This window comes from Heterocephalus glaber, unplaced genomic scaffold (assembly GCF_053883595.1).
Source record: "Heterocephalus glaber isolate CG9 unplaced genomic scaffold, H.glaber_assembly_v1.0 deba00001481, whole genome shotgun sequence".
Classification (NCBI taxonomy): Eukaryota; Metazoa; Chordata; class Mammalia; order Rodentia; family Bathyergidae; genus Heterocephalus; species Heterocephalus glaber.
Window position 1 is genome coordinate 19,741,469 of NW_028258317.1, and position 21,815 is coordinate 19,763,283.

The window sequence follows — 21,815 nt, forward strand, 5'->3', positions numbered from 1 at the left end:
TCCCAAATTCTTAAATATAAAATCTACACGATCAAAGGATTTGTCAGCTTTATGTTTTGATATATATTGCCAAATTGCCCTCTAAAAAGATTATACCAATTTAAAATGGTAGTTGTTGCTCAGAAAATTCTGGCCAAAGATTGATAGATTAATTGTTGGAATTAAGGGACCCAGTGTATTCTACATTTTTAGAATTTATAAGCCATTTGTAACATGTTTCCCATTTACAGAAAAGTTGCCAGAACTAGAAAATGTTTCCATGGATCCCAGCAATGAGAACCCTAAACTCAAAGACCTCCACTTAATCTTACAAGAGGAGTACCACGTAAACCCAAAGACAAGAACCATTCTTTTTGTGAAAACCAGAGCGCTTGTGGATGTAAGCTTTTTTTTTTTTTTCTTGTGCATAGAAAATTGACCCAGTACCATTTATTTCAAAGATTACTCTTCACTCACTGCTCTGCAAGTAGAGCATTCATACATGTGTGGGACTATTCCTGGGTTCTCTATTCTGTTTTGATTATCTATTTGTTTATTCTTACACTAATTTCTCACTGTCTTATCAGATTGTAAATCTTGATACCTGTAGAGTAAGTGGTTCATCCTTCTATGAACTTTAGTCAAATTTTTATTTTTAATTAAAATTTGTTTTTATTAATACATGTTTTCAGTACATAATGACTACATTCATCATGGGGAGTTGGTATATATACACATCTTAATTCTTTTTACTTTCCCTTTCCCTTCCCTCCCTCTACCCTCCTTCTATCTCTTGGTCCCCTTTCTATTTGCCAAGGATTTATCTCTTTATTTCCTATTACTATCTTTTATTTTGGTTTTTAAATTATTTATACTTTGGGTTTCTTACATAAGAGAAGCCATTCACTATTTAGGCTTGTGTGTCTGATTTATTTCACTTAACATTGTGGTCTCAAGGTGCATCCATTTTCATACAAATGATTCTAATTTATCCTCATTTGTGCCAGAGAAGTATTCCATTGTATATAAATAAATACAACATATTCTTTGTCCATTCATCTGTTGAAGGACATACTTAGCTTTTATGAGTCGTGCTATTATAAACATGGGTATGCATGTATCATTGTAATATAATGTGTTTACCTTTTTCAGGAAGATACCTAGAAGGTTGAATGGAATTTCTATTTTTAGTTTTTTGAGGAATTGCCATACTCCTATTCATAGCGGTTGTATGAGTTTACATTCCCACCAACAATATAGAAGAGTTCCTGTTTCCGTGCAGCTTTGCCAGCATTTGTTATTATTTAACTTACTGATGATAGCCATTCTTTCTGGAGTAAGGTGAAATTGCATTATTGTTTTAATTTGGATTCCTGTAACGGCGAGAGATGTAGAACATTTTTTATGTATTTATTGGCCATTTGCACTTCTTCTGAAAACTATTTGTTCATTTCAGTTGCCCTCCCCCGCCTTTTTTTTTGAACCGGGGATCGAACTCAGGTCCTTGTGCTTGTGCAGCAGGCGGTGAAACCACTGAGCTAAATCCCCAGCCCAGTTGCCCATTTTTTGATTAGGTCTTTTATTTTGTGAATCCAATTATTTGAGTTGTTTGTATATTCTAGATATTATTCCTCTGGCCACAGAGTTGTAACTTGCAGAATTATTTTTCTATTCTGTACATTTTCTTTGTACTCTCTTGGTTTTTTCCTTTGCTGTGCAGAAACTTTTTAATTTGATATAATCCCATTTGTTGACTCTTGTGCAATTGAGGTTCTGTTCAGGAAGTCCTTGCCTATGCCTATGTGTTTAAGAGTTTTATCTTCCAGCAGATTGTTTCTAACATTTAGTTCTTTTTTTTTTTCTTTGGTACCGGGGATTGAACTCAGGACCTTGCGCTTGCGAGGCAGACGTTTAATTCTTTGATCCATTTTTGTTTTATTTTGGTTTCTAGTGAGAGATACAGGTCTAAATTTAATCTTCTACATATGGACAGCCAGTTTTTTGGCTCCTTGTCAAAGATCAGATAGCTGAATGTACTTGGGGTTGTTTCTGCATCTTTTATTCTGTTCCAATGATTCACCTGTCTGTTTTTATGCCAGTACCATGCTGGGTTTTTTGTTTTTGTTTTTGTTTTTGTTTTATCACTGTAGCTTTATAATACAACTTGAAATCCTGGATAGTGATGCCTCTTGCATTGCTCTTATTGCCCAGGATTGGCTCTGGTATTCTGGGTATCTTCTTGTTCTGTATTGTTTTTTCTAGTTCTGGGAGGTATGGTGTTGGTATTTTGTTTGAGACTACATTATATCTATATATTAGTTTTGGTAGTATGGCCATTTTGGCAACATTGGTTTTGCCTATCCAGAACAGGGGTATCTTTTTATCTGATTTCTTCTTCAATCTTCTTTTTTCAGAGTACTATAGTTTTTGGTGAAGAAATCTTTCACTTCTTTGGTTAGGTTAATTCTTAGGTATTCAGTTTTTCTTGAAACCATGTGAATGATACTGTTTTCCTAATTTCTTTCTCGGTGGGTTCATTATTGGTATACAGAAATACTTAATTTTTGTGTATTGATTTTGTATCCTTCTACCTTACTGATTTTGTTTGTTACCTCTAAAAGTCTTTTGGTAGAGTTTTTTGGGTCTTCTGTGTGAAGGATCATGTCTGTGAATAGTTTGACTTGTTTCCTATATTTGTCTCTTTTATTTCTCTCACTTGATTGCTCTGACTAAAGTCTTGAGTACTGTATTGAACAAGAGAGATGATCACATGCTTTTTGTCTTTGTTTCTATTTATATGATGTATTACATTTATTGATTTGTGTATGTTGAGCCATCCTTGCTTCCCTGGAATGAAGCCTGCTTAGTCTTGATGTATGAACTTTTGAGTGATTTGTTGCATTGTTTGCTATTATCTTGTGACGAGCTTTGCAGCTATGTCCGTTAAGAGATTGGCCTATACTATTCTCTTTCAGTTGAGTTCTTATCTGGTTTTGGAATCAAGGTAATGCTAGCTTTCAGGAAGACTTTGGGAGTACTCCTTCCCTTTCAGTTTCATTAAAGGGTTTAAGAAGTATTGGCATTAGATCTTCCCTGAAGTTCTTGTAGAATTCAGCAGTGAATGCATCCGAACTTGGGCTTTTCTTAGTTGGTAGTTTTTTTTAATTATTATTACTACTTCTGTGTCATTGCCTGTAATTGAATAATTCAGGGTTTTTGTATCTTCTTGGTTCAGTTTTGGTAATTCATATGTACCTAGAAATATATCCATTTCTTCTAGATTTTCTAGTTTGTTGGAGTATAGATTTTCAAAGTAGTTACTAATAATCTTAAGAATTTTGGCAGTGTCTGTTGTGATTTTGCCTTTTTCATTTCTAATTGCATTGGTATGGGTCTTATCCTTCGATAAGACTGAATAGAGATTTGTCTTATTTTGTTTAGTCTTTTGAAGAACCAGCTCTTTGTTTCATTGATTCTTTTTTTTTTTAATTCTCAATTTCATTAATTTCTGCTCTGACCTTCATACTTTCCTTCTTTGTACTAGTTTTGAATTTGGATTGTTCTTGTTTTTCTAGGACCTTGAAGTGTACCATTAGGCTATTTGTTTGGACTCACTTTGTTTTTCTGATGTGGGAATTCACAGCTATAAACTTCCCTCTTAGGACTTCTTTCATTGTGTCCCATAGGTTCTGGTATATTGTACTTGGAGTATCATTTGATCCAGGAACTAGTAATTTCTTCTGTAACCCATTTGTTGTTCAAGATATATTGTTTAATCTTCATGTGTTTGCATAAATTTTTGCCATTTATTTCTAGTTTTATGGCACTATGATCTGATAATATTTACAGGATAATTTTGATTGTGTTTACTTAAACTTGCTCTGTGGGCTAATATGTGGTCTATTTTGGAGAAAGTCACATATGCTGCTGAAAAGAATGTGTATTCTGCTTTTGTTGAGTGGAACACAGTTGGTATCTATTAAGCTGGAAGGTTTGGTTCAATTCTGATATTTATTTGTTGATTTTTTTGTTTAGCTGATCTATTTGTGAAAGTGGGGTATTGAGGTCCCCCGCTACAATTGTGTTTACGTGTATCTCCTCATTTGTGTCCAGTAGTGTTTGTTGTTTGAAGATGGGTGTGCTGGTATTTGGTGCATATATGTTTATAACTGTTTTCACTTCCATTGAATTGTTTTCTTAACCAATATGCAATGACCTTCTTTGCCTCTTCTGATCAGTTTTGCCTTAAAGTCCACTTTTTCTGTAAATAGGATAATTACTCCTAATTTTTTTTAGGCTACCATTGCATGACATAGTTTTCCATCCTTTGCTTTTTTAATCTGTGGTTTTTAAAAAATTAAATATTTTTCTTCTATACAGCATAGTGTTAGTTTTTGTTTTTTAATTGAATCTGCTGATGTGTCTTTTGATTAGGAAATTGAGACCATTTACATTGAGAGGTATTACTGAAAGGTACTGACCTACTCCTGTACTTGCATTATTTTCCTGTTGTTCCTTTTTTCTCCCCTTCTGTTTAACTGCTCACCTTACCTCATATATTCATTCTACTAGACTTTTTGGCATTATTGGCTTTATTTTGTCTTTCTAGGATATCTTTGAGAATTTTTTTGTAGAGCTGGTTTGCTGGTCATAAATTTCTTGAGGTTCTCTTTATCATGGAAATACCTTATTATTCCATCAATTTTGATATTTTTACAGGATACAAGAATCTGCCTTAGAAGCTGTTTACTTTTAGGGCTTGAAATCCTTCATTCCTACAAGCTCTCCTGGCCTTTAAAGTTTGTTTTGAGAAGTCTGCTGTAATTGTAATGGTTTTATGTTTGTAAGTGATTCATTGCTTTTCTCTAACAGAAAGATTCTGTCATTGTGTTGAACTTCTGGGAGTTTGACTCTGATGTGGAGATGTTCTTTTCTGATTGTGGCTATTTGGTGTCCTATATGTGTCATTTACCTGCATGTTGTATTCTTTCCCAATACTTAGGAAGTTTTCTGCTATGTTTTCTATAAACATGGTTTTTTATACCATTCATACCATCTTCTGATATTTCACTAATTCCATTTAATCTTAAATTAGTCATGTTTGCATCATCAAGCAGCTGTTGGGTCCATTTTCCATGACCCTTTGTTATGGTGTCTCTGACTATGTTGTTACCTGCGTCAGCCTGTCTTCTAGTTCTTACACTGTCTCCTCCCATTAATCATTTCTACTGCCCATACTTTCACTAGAAGTTTTAATTTCCTGGATTTTTGTTTGATGCTTTTTCACGGGCTCTAATTCTTTGCTAAACTATTCATTCATGTTTTATAGCATTTTGTTTAGTTCAGCTAGCTTTTTATTGGTATTATTTAAGCTTCTTGATCATTTTATTTATTAAGTCCATTTTCTATTTAGTTCTATCATCTTTGAGCTCACTGAGTACCTTATTGATTTGGGGTTTGTCTTCTTTTTAACCATTTTTTATAATTCAGCTATTTGACCTCTGATTTCTTCATCATCAGTGTCCCATTGATCAGCCTGGGGCAGATGGTAGTTTTTGGAGGCATTTTTATTGTCTTGTTTTCTCATACAGTGATACCATGGTTGTCAAACAGTCCATGCTCGCACTTTCCACTACTTGAACAGCAAAGTTAAAAAAAAAAAAACCTGCTTAGTATCTGTAACTTTGCCTGATAGTAGAACTGAAGATCTAACTTGAAAGAACCTGTATGGACCAAGAGAGTGAGTCACACATGGTGTCTCATTGCAGACACAAAGGGGTGACATTTCAGTCTAAGTGCTGGTTCCATCCAGACAACATATAGTGTGCTTGTTTTAGTGAGTTAAAACATTCATCATTGTGTGTGTGTGTTTCCCTTTCCCAAATGAGTACTGGTTGATCACGCTCAAATATGGTGGGTACAGCAATATATTTCTTCTCCACTCTATCGTGCCATGTGGAAGAAGTCACTTTCAGAATAAAACCCCATGCTCTCTTTGCAGTTTACAATGAGGGTGCTTTTATTGAGGCCAGTGCTCCTGCCCTGGTCTGTTGTTTCTCTCTGGGGCTGCTGACCCTCTCTGGGCTTACCTCCCTAGGAGCCGAGATTAGTATACCAGTCTGCTTGCTTCTTTTCCCGCATTTTCTTCAAATTCCCTGGTTTCTCTATAATTTCTAGTTTTCCTGTCAGCTCTTTCTTAATTCCCCGAGCTTTTCTTCTTTTTCTCTTCATTGTTTTCTAGGAGGCATTAGTTCAGGTCCTGGAAAGATTGGGATATGCTGCTATATTCTATGCTGCCATCTTCCTTCTCCTTCGAATTTTAAAACTTTACCCATTCCATGGACATATAATGGCATCTTAATTAGGATTTTGATTTGTATCATTAATGACTGATATGGTTGAAAATCTTTCATATGCTTGTTAACCATCTCCATATTTTGTTTGGTGGTGTGTCTGGTCAGATTTTTTTTTTCTCATTTAAAAAACAAGTTACCATCTTACTATTGAATTTTTGGACATTTTCTATTCTGTTAAAAAGTCCTCTGTGAGTCTTGTGATTTGCAAATATTTTCTTCCAGCCCATGGGTTGTTTTTCATGATCTTAACAGTATCTTTTGCATATTGAAAGTTTTAAGTTTTGATAAAGTGTAGTTTATAATTTTTTTTCTGGATTTTGTCTGTGGTTTTTATATCTCAGAACCCTTTGCTTACCTAAGGTCACAAAGATTTTTCTGTTACAATCTAGAAGTTTTATAATTTTACATTTTATATTTAGGCCTACAATCCATTTTGAATTAATTTTTGAATCAAGTATGATAGATTAAATGCTGTTTTCTTTTTCTTTTTGAATATGGACATCCAATTCTTACAGCATGATTTGTTGAGAAGATTATCCTTTCTTGTTCTTGTTTTTGTTTTTGTTTTTCTTGTTACCGGGGATTGAGCTAGGGACCTTGTACTTGCAAAGCAGGCGGCAGAACCACTGAGCTAAATCTCCAGCCAAAGACTATCCTTTCTTGATAGAATTGCTTTAGTAACTTTAAAAGAAAATCAGTTGACTGCATTTGCCTGGATATTTTTCTGTATTTTTCACCGTGTTCCTTTGATCTTTACATCTGTCCTTTAACCCATCCTACACTGTTTTGATTGCTATGACTTATAGTAAATCTTTTTTTTTTTTACTATTAGAGAAAAATTTAGTAATATTAATCCATTGTTCATGGTCCATGGTCATACAATTTATGGTTAGGGGACAGAGATTGGGAATCAGAATCTTGTACTTTATTCCAGTACTCTCTGTGTTATCTTCTCTTTTCAAATAGAAGTCTTGAAATGAGGTAGTGTAAGGTCTTTAACTTTTTTCTTATATTGTTTTTGCTATATTCCTTTGCCTTCCTATATTTTATTTATTTTTTTTTCTGGTACCGGGGCGCAAACTCAGGACCTTGCACTTTTGAGGCAGGCGTAGTGCCACTGAGCTAAACCCCTGGCCCTGCCTTTCTATATTTTAAAATCAGATTGTCCACATATATGGAAAAAAATCTGCTAAAGTTTTATTTGGGATTGCCTTGAATCTATAGATTAATCTGGGGAAAAATGACATTTTAAGAATATTGAGTTTTCTATTCCATTACTGTAGTGTATCTCTTCATTTTTATAGGGTTTCTATATTATTAAGCTCTTGCTGAGTAATAGATTACCCTAAAACTTAGTGTCAGGAAATAACAAACATTTATTATGTTAAAATATCCAGGTGTCAGGAATCTGGAAACAACTGAACTGGGCTTTTCTGGTTCGAGGTTTCCCATGAGGCTGCAGTCAAAATGTTGGCCATGGCTACAGACATCTCAGGGACTGTTTGGGAGAAGATCAACTTCCAAGCTCCCTTAACATGGCTATTAGCAGGCCTCATAAGATGTGCTTCCAAGTTCACTCTTGAGCTTTTCCATAGGGCTGCCTCCCAACAAAGCAGGTAACTTTCCTTAGAGTGAGTGATTCAAGAATGATTGAGCAAAAGACTATTTAACTTGGAAGCCAGACACATTTTATAACTTCATCTTGGAACTGATGCCCTGTCATAAAATGTCTGTAATAAAAGCAAGTTACTAAGTTCAGTTCACACTCATGGGGAGAGGATTACACAGTGACTTAAATATAGGAAGTGGAGATCATCGAGAGCTACCTTAGAAGATACCTACCACATCTTCTTTGGTCTCTTTTGTAAATATTTCATCATTTTCAGCATAGAAATTCTATATTTTGTTAGGCTTATACCTACATTGTAATTTTTCCAATGTTATTATGAATGGTACTTTTAAAATTTTCAAATTCTAATTATTGCTAATATGTAGAAGTACAGTTGATTTGTATATATTGATCTTGTATCCTGAAGTCTTGTTGAATTGGCTTAATTCTGTGTATTCACTATTATGAACTTTGCTTTTTTATTTATAATATATCTTGAAGATTAAATCATAGTGGGTCACCAAGTTGTGTATCATAGAGTTAATTATTGCCTGGAGTTCAAGGTTTGTCAGTCTCAAATCCCTCTGTTTATTAGCTTTAACACTGCTCTTATTTATATATATATTTCAGTATTGAATTAATATAAAGGATTTACAAATAGCAGCTAACTGATAATTGCTTTTCATTTATAGGCTTTAAAAAAATGGATTGAAGAAAATTCTGCACTTAACTTTCTAAAACCTGGCATATTAACTGGACGTGGCAGAACAAGTAATAAAACAGGTACTTAAATATAGTCAATTAGATTTAGTATAATATATATAAATATATAATATATTCACATTCTTTTTTAATGCTTCTATCAGTCAGGTTTTAACCCAGAGAAGCAAAATCAGTAAGATATTATACCTGGATATGGTGTGTGTATGTGTATTAATATATATCTCTACATTCATGAGTACACAGAGATTTCTTACAAGGAATTGGCTCATACAGTTTGGCTGGCAAAGCAGTCTGAGATCTGTAGGGCAAGGAGTCAGGAAGGAAAGGTCAGTAATACTATGGAATGCACAAGCATGAGCTGTTTGAAATCTCTGAGCTTAAGAAAAGCCTAAACCTTCTTTAAAAAGCTTACCTGAATAAGTTAAACCTGTCTTTTTTATTTAACTTAAAGTGAACTGATTTGGGATTATAATCACACATGCAAAATCCCTTCAAGCAGTATTTAGAAGAATAGCTGGAAATTGTAGTTCACCCTAGCACAGTTGATGCATCAGAAGGCCATCACATGTCAAGCATGGTGGAACATGCCTGTAATCCCAGTACTGAGGAGGCTTAGGCAGGAGGATCACAATTTCAAGGCCAGCCCACTCAATTTAGTGAGATCTTGTTTCAAACTTTTTTTAAAAAGAGGCCATCACATTGCTCAAACACTGTAATCACATTAGTCTCTTTCCTTGTAGTAAACTACCTCTTACATATTTTGCAGGCAAGTCAAAGTTTTTTAAATACTATTTGAGTGCTCCTCTCTCCTCAGATTCTCAAGTAACAAATGTAAGATTAACTGGAAATAGGAATATTCTGTTTCTATTATATTGTTATTCTTTATTAAACTGTAGATATATATCTCTTCTGTATATTATATATTTAAAAGTTTAAAAAGTCTAAACAAACAATTCTGAAATCTGGCTAGGATGGTTAAAGTATGCTTTGGGTTTGGGAGGCTCCTAGGCCAGCCCCAATCCTTCTTCCACACAGCTGTGTTCCCCACACCTTAGAAATTATTTCATGAAATATTATATGACCTGCAGTGACAGGTCCTCACCCTACTGCTCTTAGTTTTATTTAAAGTTATCAACCCCTGCTTCTTCCCTGCCCTTCCGGCCCTCAGTCATCAGTCACACTTGCACTTTCCCTTCATAGAATCTCTGAATTTCATGAGTTATAAACTGTACATTCAGGTTTTTGAAAATGTGGCTTACCAAATGATGTCCAATACCATCTTAGTGTGGTTGGAATTCAAAGTTCTCTGTACTCGGACTCCATCATTGAGTCCAACTAGATTTTTAGGCTTTGCTATTCCCCCATAAATGCACACTCAGAAAACATTCTCTTATTTCTTTGTTCACTCTTCCATCCAACTTGTACTTGGAACTTACTCTGTGTCAGGGACTATGCCTCCTCATCTTCTGTAAACTGATCGAAATGCCCCTCCTCTCCATTCCCACAGCATCCATTTCATTGCCCATCCCGCTGAACCACAGCTTCCCGTCCATGTCCTTCTTTCACAAAATATGAGCTGGGATAAAAGTAGAGTCTTTAACCATAATTTCCTTAGCTGACAAACCATAATCTATAATTGCCGAATGAGCGTTTGATAATGAATAGATGCATTAAGATGATTTTGACTAAATTATTTTCTGGCCTATTCTTCTTCCTTTCACATCATGTTAATCTTACGTTAAACTAAAAAAATTGTGAGCTTTTACAAAAAGTTGCAAATAAATAAGCAAATGTTCATTTTGCTAAATCTGAATGTCCCCAAATTCCTGTTTCTGTTGCCATCTTTTGGCTCCCTGTGAAGAAACAGGTTATCTACTCTCTGTGCCTTGTTTTCTTCATCTGTCCAATAGAAAAATAGTGATAGCATCTGGCTCATAGAGTTAATGTGAATGAATAGCAAAATCCAACTTACCACAAGCTTTTGAATGATTCACTAGCTAAGAATAATTTTTCCATTTTTAAGTGGTTGAAAAAAACAAAGTATATTTCCTGATATATGAATAGTATATGAAATTCTAATTTAAATATCTATAAAAAGTTTTGTTGGAACATAATTGTGCTTATTCATTTATGTATCGTTTGGCAGCTTTCATGCTATAATGGGAGTGTTGAGTAGTTGTGATAGTATAATCCACAAAGCCTAAAATACCTACTACCCAGCCTTTACAGAAAACGTTTGCCAACTCCTGGTTTAGAATAGTGCTTGGCACATGGTGAGTGCTCAACATATGCTAGATATTAGCTCTTGGTCACATATAGACCTTTTACATGGTTCATTTGTTTGGTTTTGGTTTTGGTTTTACTGAGAATACATGGGTTCAAAAGGAGTGGAAGATATGTATGCATCTTTAACAAAAGAAATCTGGATCTGCATCTTTAACAAAGATTTTTCAAGAAAACTCAAAAGTAAAATCAATAATATACAGGAATTGATTTTTAAGAAACTGTCTAAAAATAAAACTGCACTTGAATTTTTATGACTTTGAATTATGATTAATTCATAAACTTAGAAGGGTCTTTTTAAAAACTGGGATCCCATTGCCAGCTAGGTAAAGGAACGTAATATTTACTTCCTCTGCTTGCCTAAGATAGGTCTTCTCTGTGAAGACTAGAGATCATAAGATGATTCAACTAATATTTAAATGTAGATGGGTCTGTTGGACCCTTTAAAATTTTGACTTTATGTGTGCATATTCTTTGAGCTACCATTTTGGGTGTTGCCATGATCACATGAACAGGGTGATTACCACATCCTAACTTCACTCTATATTTGAATGATTTAAATTTAGTCTCCAAGATCATAGGGTATTAGAAGTCAGTACATGACTATCTTAGACAACGTCCTTTCCTCCAGTTAACAGAAACTCACTTAGGCTTGTGCAAGTAAGGGGAGCCAAATGCTAGGATGGTCAGATCTCTGTAGAACCCATGATCAGGAAGTATACTTGGGCTTTCTGGACAGTTGGAACTGAGATTGGAAAGTTGTCTGAATCTTACACATCGGTTTCACTCTTTTCCCTTTATAGGTTGCTCTCACTGCTTCTTCATTCTTGCATTCCCCATACCTTCTAAATTTACTACTTGTCTTCAGATCTCAATTTAGATTCCAAGAGGGAGATTGACTCAGTGTGGTTCAAGTGCTTATTTTAACCCAGTAGTGCTCATCACGGAACGGGCTTTATGTAAGTCAGAGTAATCTGATGCTCCAACAAACCCCAAGGACATAACATAATAAAAGTCATTGGTTGCTTACATCACAGTCTAAGAGTAGTAGTATAGGCCTTTGCTCTGATTTATGGACTCTGGTTCCTTCCTTGTTATGGTTCTGTCATCCCAGAGGTTTTCTGATCTTCTCCTGTAACCTTATTTAGCCCACTGATAAGGAATAAGAATATTCTTGGGTCAGGTTTGGAAGAGACATGTGTTATTTCTGCCTGTCTATCATTAGTAAGGATTTAGTCCACAAGCCCCATGTGAAAGGCTGAGATTTATAATTTAGCTGTGTTTCTAGGAGCAGAAAGAAATAGGTTTTGTGACTAGAGAGAGTGTTGTCTTTGATATACATAATATAACCTTATCTACCCTTGGTTTTACTCCTGAAAAGTGATTCTTAGAAAAGGCAGGGATGGTTGGATAGGGGAGGATGGGCAGACACTGTAGTAGTGCACACTGTTTGGGTCCTAGACTTAAGTTCAAGGTCCATTTCTTCCACTTGTTTAGCTTGTCAGTTTAGCTCACCTCCAAAACCCAAGGTCCTTATTCATAACACTTGGCCCACTGACCTTACATGGCTTTGTGAAGTTCCACTGTGTAGCTCTGAAAGCGTTTTGTCAGTTGTAAACTCTTATAGACATTTAAATTAACTACTATTAGATGTTGATATTTTTGCAAAAAAGGTCAATATTTCAATATTTGCCTTGGAATAACAGGGCTGAAGCCACACTACTAGTAAGTGCTAGAACTGAGATTTGAGCTCTGGGTAGTATTAATGGCAGAGTTTCAGCTGTTAAAGGTTACTCTAAATATTTTATGTAAAACAGGCAGAGGAAAGGATCCTACTGCCTAGGGTTATTGGAAGATTATGATTATAAAGCAGTTATCACAATACCTAGCTTGTAATAAGCATTCCATAATTAGTAGCCAGATGTTCGAGGGGAAGTTTCTTTCTTTGGTGAGTTCTGTAATACCTTCTTACTCTGACACAGGAATGACCCTCCCAGCACAGAAGTGTGTATTGGATTCATTCAGAGCCAATGGAGATAATATTCTGATTGCCACCTCGGTTGCTGATGAAGGCATTGACATTGCTCAGTGCAATCTAGTTATCTTGTATGAGTATGTGGGCAATGTCATCAAAATGATCCAAAGCAGAGGTGAGAAGCTTTGATGCCATTCTGACATGGCCCCCATTTTGTGTGGTTTGTATGTCTGTCATTTTTGCCTTTATCCTTACTGAGCCATGAATATGTGACCAATGGAACAGTGGGCTCTCATATCATTGGCCCAAAAAGGTCAGGATTGGATAGTTATAGTTTTGTCCACTAACATACCCTGTTGTGATTCTTGTTCACAGTGGTACTGCTTACTTGACCAGATTGACTCATATCCAACTTGGGTTGAGGCTTCATTGGTCACTGTGTAGAACTTTCAGTTATGGGCTTGGTGGCTCCCTTTTTTCCAGAAGAGATGCTCCAGAGTCCTTCTGTCCCACCTGGACTAAAGAGTCTCCAACCAGCCTCCCCCTCCTTTTTCTTCCTTTTTTCCAGTATCTGTAAGAATAGCTGCCACAATACTTTTCTTGAAAAGCAGCTCTCAGAATATCATTTTCAATATAGAAAATCTAATACTCACTTCTAATACTCACATATACTAAAGTTGGAATGAAACAGAGATTGGCAATAGAAACTCTAGTTGTTCCCTGTTTTACTTGATGTTAAAGAATTTTCAAATTTCAGTGTATTCACTTACCTTTCCAACCTGTTTCCCATTCTTTCCCTTTGTTCATTATCCAGTTCAGCCAACCAGACTTCATCCATTTTCCTAGTTTAAAGAATTGCTCATGTGCTGCTACCCTTTATTTTACTTCTCCCTATGCCTTCATTGCACCTGACCTTAATTCCCTGCATTAAAATAATCTCTTAAAGGCCAATAGCCTTTTCTTTGTAAGAGCACTCTTTTTTAAAAATTAATTTTATTGGTACATTTTAGGTATACAATATAATGACATTCATCAGTGGAAATTTGCACCTTTACATAGTCTCTCTTGGTTCTTATTTTCACCCTTGCCCAGCCCTCCCTTCAACCCCTCCATTCCTCCCTATTTACAAAGATTTTGTTCCTATTTTTCCATTTTCTCATATTAATTTCATTCCCTTCTTTCCTTTCCCCTACCTCTTCCGCTTCCCCTTTCCCCCTTTTCTTCCTATTTCACATTATCTGTTATACCTTTTAGTCCTTATACTTGCAGTTTCTCACACCAGAGAAACTATTTGGTATTTACACGTGTGTCCTATTTATGCTTAAGAGTATTGCCTCAATGTGCATCCATTTAGCTATAAATGTCTCTAATTTCTCGTTCTTTATGGCTGGAGTAGTACTCCATTTTATATAAAAACAAAACAAAACAAATTTTCTTTATCCAGTCTCCAGTTGATGGCAATTGGGCTGTTTCCAAGTTTCAGCTATTACAAACCGTGCTACTATGAATATGGGTGCACATATATCACTGTGATATGATTCTTGTAATTCTTTTGGGAAGATTTTTTTAAGTTCTTTATATATTGTAGATAGTAGTCCTTTGTCTGAGGAATGGCTGGTGAAAATTTTTTTCCCACATTGTGGGTTGTCTTTTCACACTGTTGGTGGTGTAAGAGCATTCTTAAAGTTTTCCATGTACTTGCTGGTGGTTGTGAATATGTCTCCCCATTTTTAAAAGACTCTTGAGTGAGGATATATTTATTATTCATCATAGATTGTTCACAGAGTCAGACTGAGGGTTCATGTTGGATTATATTTAAAGGAGTGTTTCTGACAATATGGCTGTCTAATCACATTGCATCACTGGAGACCCCAGGAAAGCTAGCCTAAGGTGGGCTCTTCATTTGTCTGCATGTTTGCCATGTAGATGCATACGTGCATTTGATGTACTCTTTTTTCTTTCTTTCTTTCTTTTCTTTGGTACCAGGGATCGAACTCAGGTCCTTGTGCTTGTGCTTGCAAGGCTGGCAGCGGAACCTCTGAGCTAAATCCCCAGCCCTTGATGAACTCTTTAACAGTTTGATTTCCCTAGGAAGAAGGATTCATTGACTGTAATTGAATTTCAGGAATATCTCTATCCTTTTACCTGTTCTTTTATTGTATCAGAATTTTAAGTCAAAACCACCAAAAATATTTATTTCCTGGTAGGCAGAGGAAGAGCAAAAGGTAGCAAGTGCTATCTCCTGAGTAGTAATGCTGATGTAATTGAAAAAGAAAATACAAACTTATACAAGGAAAAAATGATGAATGACTCCATTTCAATTCTTCAGACATGGGATGAAGCAACATTTCAAAAGAGAGTAAGTCTTTTCATCTGTCTTCCTCTTTTAGGATCTGATCATAAACAAAAACCAGGGAACATGAGCGTGGTTGGTATATTTTAGCATATTGTGTAGAATGTTGTATTAGAACAGTAAGGTTATGTTTAAAGTTTTGTCCTGTAGTGAACATTTTAAATTTGTTGAATCTGTGTGTGTGTGTGTGTGTGTGTGTGTCTGTCTGTCTGTGTGTCTGTCTTTGGTGCTGGGGATTGAACCCAGGGCTTCACACGTTAGATAAGCGATCTACCACTGAGCCATACAATTCTAGCCAAAATTAGTTTTTTTAAGTGTTAATGAGATTAAAATATACTTTATGAGTGCTAATACCTGAAGTTCTGTTTTACATCTAAAGGGCAAACTGAGCTACATTTGTTGTTACTTTGATAGTTCATCTTGAGGACCACACCTTGGTACTATAAGACACAGCTCTTCATTTCTTCCTCCAATCTTTCTCTACTGTCAGAGAAAAGCTCCCCAGTCATAGGGCAGGTTCTGGGATGTTTACTTGTAGGTATGGATCATAGTGTATATCTCAGAGTGGCATACCTGCTCCACAGTGACCTTAATTTTATTGTAATTTCTTCTGTACACAGAAGCCTGAAATCAGATTGCATAAAGTCAAGAAATATAGCCACACATGTATACATGCTTGCTTACCCACATTTTCTCCAAACCTTTTGTAGAGATTTTCATCTCAGAATCTCTGGAAGCCTCTCCAAGGCTGGGGAAGAGTTTTGACACAAGAATCAGTGATTCATTTCCCATTTTTGCCACTTACAGTGTGATTGGAGGCAGCTACTCTGTCTTTTAAGCCATATCCTTTGTAAAGTTGTGAAAATAATGTTTGTTTATGTTTCTTTGTTTTTGAGACAAGGTCTTGATATGTAGTTTAGGCTGTCCTTGAGCTCACTATGTACTCCAGGCTGGCCTTGAACTGGAGGCAATCCTCCTGCCTCAGCCTCCTGAATGCTGGGATTACAGGCATGTGCCACCATGCCTGGCTATAAAAATAATTTTTTTTTAACTCACAGAGCAGTTGAGAGAATAAAATAAGAAATATGCATTAATTAGCAAAGTACCTAGTATAAAATATATATTGAAAAGTGAGAGCAGTTATTGGATAGAGGCATGAAGCATGGTCTAACTTTGTTAAGATGAACCTTACAGGGCCAGGGATTTAGCTCAGTGGTTCCACTACCTGCCTTGCAAGTGCAAGGATCCGAGTTCGATCTCCAGTATCAAAAAAAAAAAAAGAAAAAAGAAAAAAGATGAACCTTACAACTCAGCTGACCAACTCCATAGTGTCTATGATTTTAAAAAGTCAGAATCCCTAAGACAGAAAAAGTATTGAGAAGCAATTATCTAAAGTTATATACTTATGGACAAAATGAAAATTTTATGTCAGTGTTTACTCATTTTTAAAAAGTATTTCTTCCTAAAGTTTGGAGATTAATATATCTCAAACTAACTTTGCCACATTTTTGGTGAGAATTGCAGGGTGATCTTTTGTTTTTTGCTTAATTTTACTGATAGGGTTCTCTTTTCACTGATGAATCTCATTTTGTAGAATATAGGGATGTCACCAATGAAAGCTTTCAAACCATATTGAGTTTGTATAACCATGGCATAATTTTTATCTCTTCTACTGAGTAACAAGACACTTAGACTCTCACGTGACAGAAGCAATACAGAAAAGTCTGTTAAGGAAGATGGAGGCTGAACCAGATGGAGACATTCTTTTGTGGCCAGCACACCAGGTTAAGGAGTAGGCTGAGAAGCAGTATCTGTTGAATTAGGCTATTGAGTAACATGTGAGGTTTGCCTAACATACAAAGGTAGAACATGGGCAGAGATGGTAAAGAATGAGAGGCAACCCAGAATGAGTATGCCAGGTGTCACTGGTAGCTGGTAATTCTGTGGCAGCTGAGAGCCTGGAGTCTTGGTGACATTCCTGTCTTATTATAGATGACCAGCCCAGCAGTTCTGTTTAAAAAGGAAAGCTTGCTTTCAAAGGTGAGACCCCCTTTTTTAGCATTTAGTGGGAACTTATAGTTGGACCTCAGCACCCTAGTCCCTGCATATTGATTGTAATAGAAGGAAGAAACTCTGCAGAAGAAAAGGGAAAGGTTTGGAGCTCCTTAGAGTAATCTTCTGGGGAGACTGCACTTTTTTCCCCAGCGACATTGTCTATGTGTGTGGGCCACCATCACTAGAGTATTGTGACCCCTGTGGAATTCTCTGGTTACTCTGTAGAAACTTAATGTGCAGACATCCAGACATAGCCAAGAACTCATTTCTATGATGCAAGCTTTGGAATTTGGTAGTATTTCCTTCAGGTGGAGTATTTTGGATACTTGTGGATATAAAGTTCTGAGATAAAAATGAGGAAGCCTACTTTCCCTTCCTCATGGAGCAGAGAACAAGATAGGAAGTGAAAGAAAGTTCCCTTTGAATGAAGAACTTCCATCGTGGTGGTTACCCATGACTACCCACAATCAGGATTCCATAGTTTTGCTTTTCTCCACCTCAGTGCATGGAGTGAGGCTTCTTCTTTCAACCAAAAATGTGGGGGCTGGGAGGTAGTGTGCTGTAGACATATTACTTGGGCTGAAACTCTTTAATCAGTTATTGACTTTTACTTAGTTTTTAAAATAGCAGTAATTGTTGTAACTTACTGGATTTATATCTGTTGCCAATAATAACATTTAAAATACATGAGATTATTACTATTTAATTGAAATTTTAGTGTATAATTAAATACCATTAGATGTAAGTGAGTTAAAAAACAGTTGTATGCCTAAGGGAAAAGTTTACATTTTTTTACCCTCTTTTCTGTTACATTCTCCTGACCCTCCATCCTGCCTGAAGTAGTGATTACACCCATGCCTGAAAAAAAAAATTAAAATTACTCATACAGAAATGTGTATCATATAACCTAAGAATTTTAATTCTAGAAATTTATCCAAAGGAAATAATGGAATAAGTATACATAATATAATAGCTTTACAGTAGTGAAAAATTAGATTGAAAATGGGGGACATAAACACTCTATTTTTACAAAAACAAGATACTTTCGGGTAGGATGAGTCAGTACATGAAGAGACAGAGTCATATTTTTATTTTCTTAATTTATGCTCGAGGTCTAATTTTTTTGGGGGGTAGGGGTTTGGTTTTTTGAGACAGGGGCTCATTATATAGTTCAGGCTGGCCTCAGACTGACTTCTATCCTTCTGTCTTAGCCTCCCAACCGCTGGGATTACAGGCCTGCATCACCACTCTTGGCTCCAGGTCTAAATTTTTAAAAAAGCAAATCAAATTGTATATGAGTTTGAAGTGCAGTAGGAATCAGTGGATTCTTTGTGATCAATAACCAATCGGAACATGTAAGAGGGAGATTTTTCTTTCACATTGACAATAACTGCAGCCCAGACAGATGGAACAGACACCACCAAGGCCCCACATATCAGCTGGTCTCTCAGGGATCGATGCTGTAGAGACTCTTATGTGTCACTGCCTAGGAGAGAAACTGAGCATAAAAGCTTCAGCACCAGTGGATCACATGGCTAAAAGTGAAGCTGGTAAAGCCATCTGTTTAACCACTACTTCTACTGGCCTGAGTAGAAAAGTTTGAAAGATAAATAGGGCAATTCTAAGTTTTATTTGGAGATGTAGAAATAAATTAAGACAAAAGAAATGCAGTGTTCTTGAAGGGAATGACTGAATATTTTATAGATGTACATTGTTAGGAAAAAGGGAAAGAAGAAACCTGTCAACAGGACCGGTTTATTTCAGAGCCGATGTGAGAGGGATCGCTGTGGCACTAGAGAGCATACCAGCAACTCTCATTCAGGCTGTGGGGTCTTTTGTAGGGTCCTGCGGAAGGAGTAGTTCAGTGAGAGGAGGTTGTGGCTCCCTGCTAAGAACCAGGCTTGAGAGAGCACAAGCAGTGATGGTTGCCCAAGAACGCGGCTTGGGAAAGTGCAGGGAACAGTGGCTGCTATCAGTAGCAGGGCTGATGGTGATATGAGTCCCAGATGCAGCTGTCCTGGGAGGGGTTGTTTAGAGGGATCTCTGATCAGGATGGCAGCAGTGGATTCCTTCATACATTTATCCCAAATTCATTTATAGGTTTATCATATCCCATAATCAAAGTATAAATGATATCTCTAACATGATAAAAGTTAATGAGTTTATATGGAATAGATGAAATCAGCTGTGATCCTTGTGAAAATTAGCTAATGAATGGGACTGCCCTACACAGTACTAAAGACAAGCCACCATCCTTAACATTTTCATAGTTCTTTGCATAAGACTAGCATGGCGGACCAAGGGTACAACTTTGGGCATTTGCCCTGTACCAGGCAGTCCTGAACAGTTATAAACTAGTATTACCTCCCATGAGAGGGATGCTACCATTGTTCCCATCTTGTATTTTATGAAACTGTTGCACTTGAAATTTCCTTTGGCATTCATTTTAGGGTAGGTATGCTGCTGACAAATTACTAGTTTTCTTAATCTGAGAATGTCTTGTTTTCCCCTTCAGTTTAAAAAAAAAATTATTATGTATATTTGCTATACAGAATCATCACGTTCATCATGGGGAATGTGTACCTGTACATAATATATCTTAATTCTTTTTTCCACTCCCCTTCTCTTTTTTCAACCCCTCTTCCCCTCCCCATTTACAAAAGATTTGTTTCTATTTTTTCCTTCCATTCTTGTTTTAATCTCTTCTCTTTTCCTTCCTTCCCTCCCTTCTCTCCCCTCCATTCTTCCTCTTCCCATTTGAACATGTTCTTCCTACTTCCCAATATCTATCCTCCATTTTGCTTCTTATTTACCCTTTGTTTTTATTTATTTATTTATTTTGGTACCAGGGATCAAACTCGGGTCCTTGCGCTTGCTGGGGAGGCGCCAGAAGCACTGAGCTAAATCCCCGGCTACCCTTTGTTTTTTTAGCTGGTCTGCCTTCCTCTCTTCACCCTTCAGAATCTTTTATTTTGTGTATACTGTCCAGGGTTCTTAGGTATTCTTAGCCAAGACCTATATTTTGAATTAGAACACAGTCATTCTATATATACATTTAAATTTACTGGAACTCAGTATTTTCCATGATTGAAAAGGAGAAAGAAAATATTTTAGATACTGGGGGCTGCTTTTCCTTCTGTTCCACTCAATTTATTTATACCTGCAATGGGGTATAACTGTGCCTGAAATAGTCCATTGATTTGTGAAGGATTTCTAAGGTGTTGCCAACTGTTATAGTAGGAAGCATGGTTTATGTGACTGTTTTATGAACATCTTCAGTCCTTTTATGGTATCTTTGAGAAGGGCATTGAAAGACTAATTTGAGACATTGAAATAATAAAGTTAGGAGAACCAGTAAAATTATCTATGAGATTTTTACAAACAAAACAATACAAATAGATGGTCTTGGAAGTTGTATATGAATGATGATATATGTATATGTGTGTATGCACGTGTGTATGTGTACATATATATCCTAGCTTTGCTTGGATTACTTTATGAGGCTTTTCTTTTGGCATGTAGATTCACCATATACAGGGTCAAGAAAAATTTATCAGAGATAGTCAACCAAAACCCAAACCCGTCCCTGATAAGGGGAATAAAAGACTGCTCTGTGGAAAGTGCAAAGTCTTGGCATGTTATACAGATGACATTCGAGTGATAGAGGTAAGCAGCCTTTTTACAAAAAGTACCTGGCTTTTGTGTATTAGCACTGTTAAAGATTACTATCTATTCGTGGTAAAAAAAAAATAGTATTACTTATTGTGGCCATGGTTCATGTACATAAAAAATACTGCATCTTCTTGCTCATGCATGGAAGGTAAAAATGTTGCTCTTACAGAAGTATTGACTATTGGTCACTAAAGGCTAGAAATGGTAGTGAGGTGGGGAGAAAAGAGTGGCCAAATAACAGATACCAAAATACTGTTAGAAAGAATAAGTTCTAATGTTCTTTAGCACAGTGGATAACTATAGTTATAATAATTTTTACATATTTTATACAGCACTAAATGAGAATGTTATCATGTGATGAATTCAGTAGATATAATCCAGGCTCTTGTGTGTGATGAGCAACGCATTGCAAGTTCATTACCTGATGGAGAGTGGAAATCAGTTAGATTTACTGAGGATCTCAGGAAGTTGTGCTTAGGCCAAGTCCATGTCAACAAAAGATATGGCATGGACAGAAAAGATGGTGCTGCCATGACAGGAAAGGAAAAGCACTGCATACAGATCACAGCACACAGCAGCAGCCCCCAGATAAATCAGGCTTTTGAAATTTTAGGTACCTCCCCTGAATCTCTAGGTTTGATTCACAGGAATGATTGACAAGGTGCTGTGTCATCTCTCAGGGGCTCTCAACATGCATGCCTGTCCCAGGATTCACTCTGATCTTAATTAGATACATGAGATATGGTACATATTCATGAACTCTTAGGTTGGAGTAGGGTGAAGGTGACCGAAGGTCAGACCAAGGGATCC

The 21,815-nt window shown here is 36.3% G+C and overlaps 1 protein-coding gene across 2 annotated transcripts in view; it reads left to right on the top strand.

Moving 5' to 3' along the window:
* Rigi (RNA sensor RIG-I) overlaps positions 1 to 21,815 on the top strand; it is a 74,932-nt gene that overhangs the window by 50,321 nt on the left and 2,796 nt on the right. For both annotated transcript variants that reach the window (XM_004838383.4, XM_021252958.2), the window contains exons 13-17: positions 231 to 379; positions 8,637 to 8,727; positions 12,933 to 13,100; positions 15,133 to 15,284; positions 20,856 to 20,999. In XM_004838383.4, coding sequence (XP_004838440.1) covers positions 231 to 379; positions 8,637 to 8,727; positions 12,933 to 13,100; positions 15,133 to 15,284; positions 20,856 to 20,999 — 704 coding nt within the window. The remainder of the gene's footprint in view (positions 1 to 230; positions 380 to 8,636; positions 8,728 to 12,932; positions 13,101 to 15,132; positions 15,285 to 20,855; positions 21,000 to 21,815) is intronic.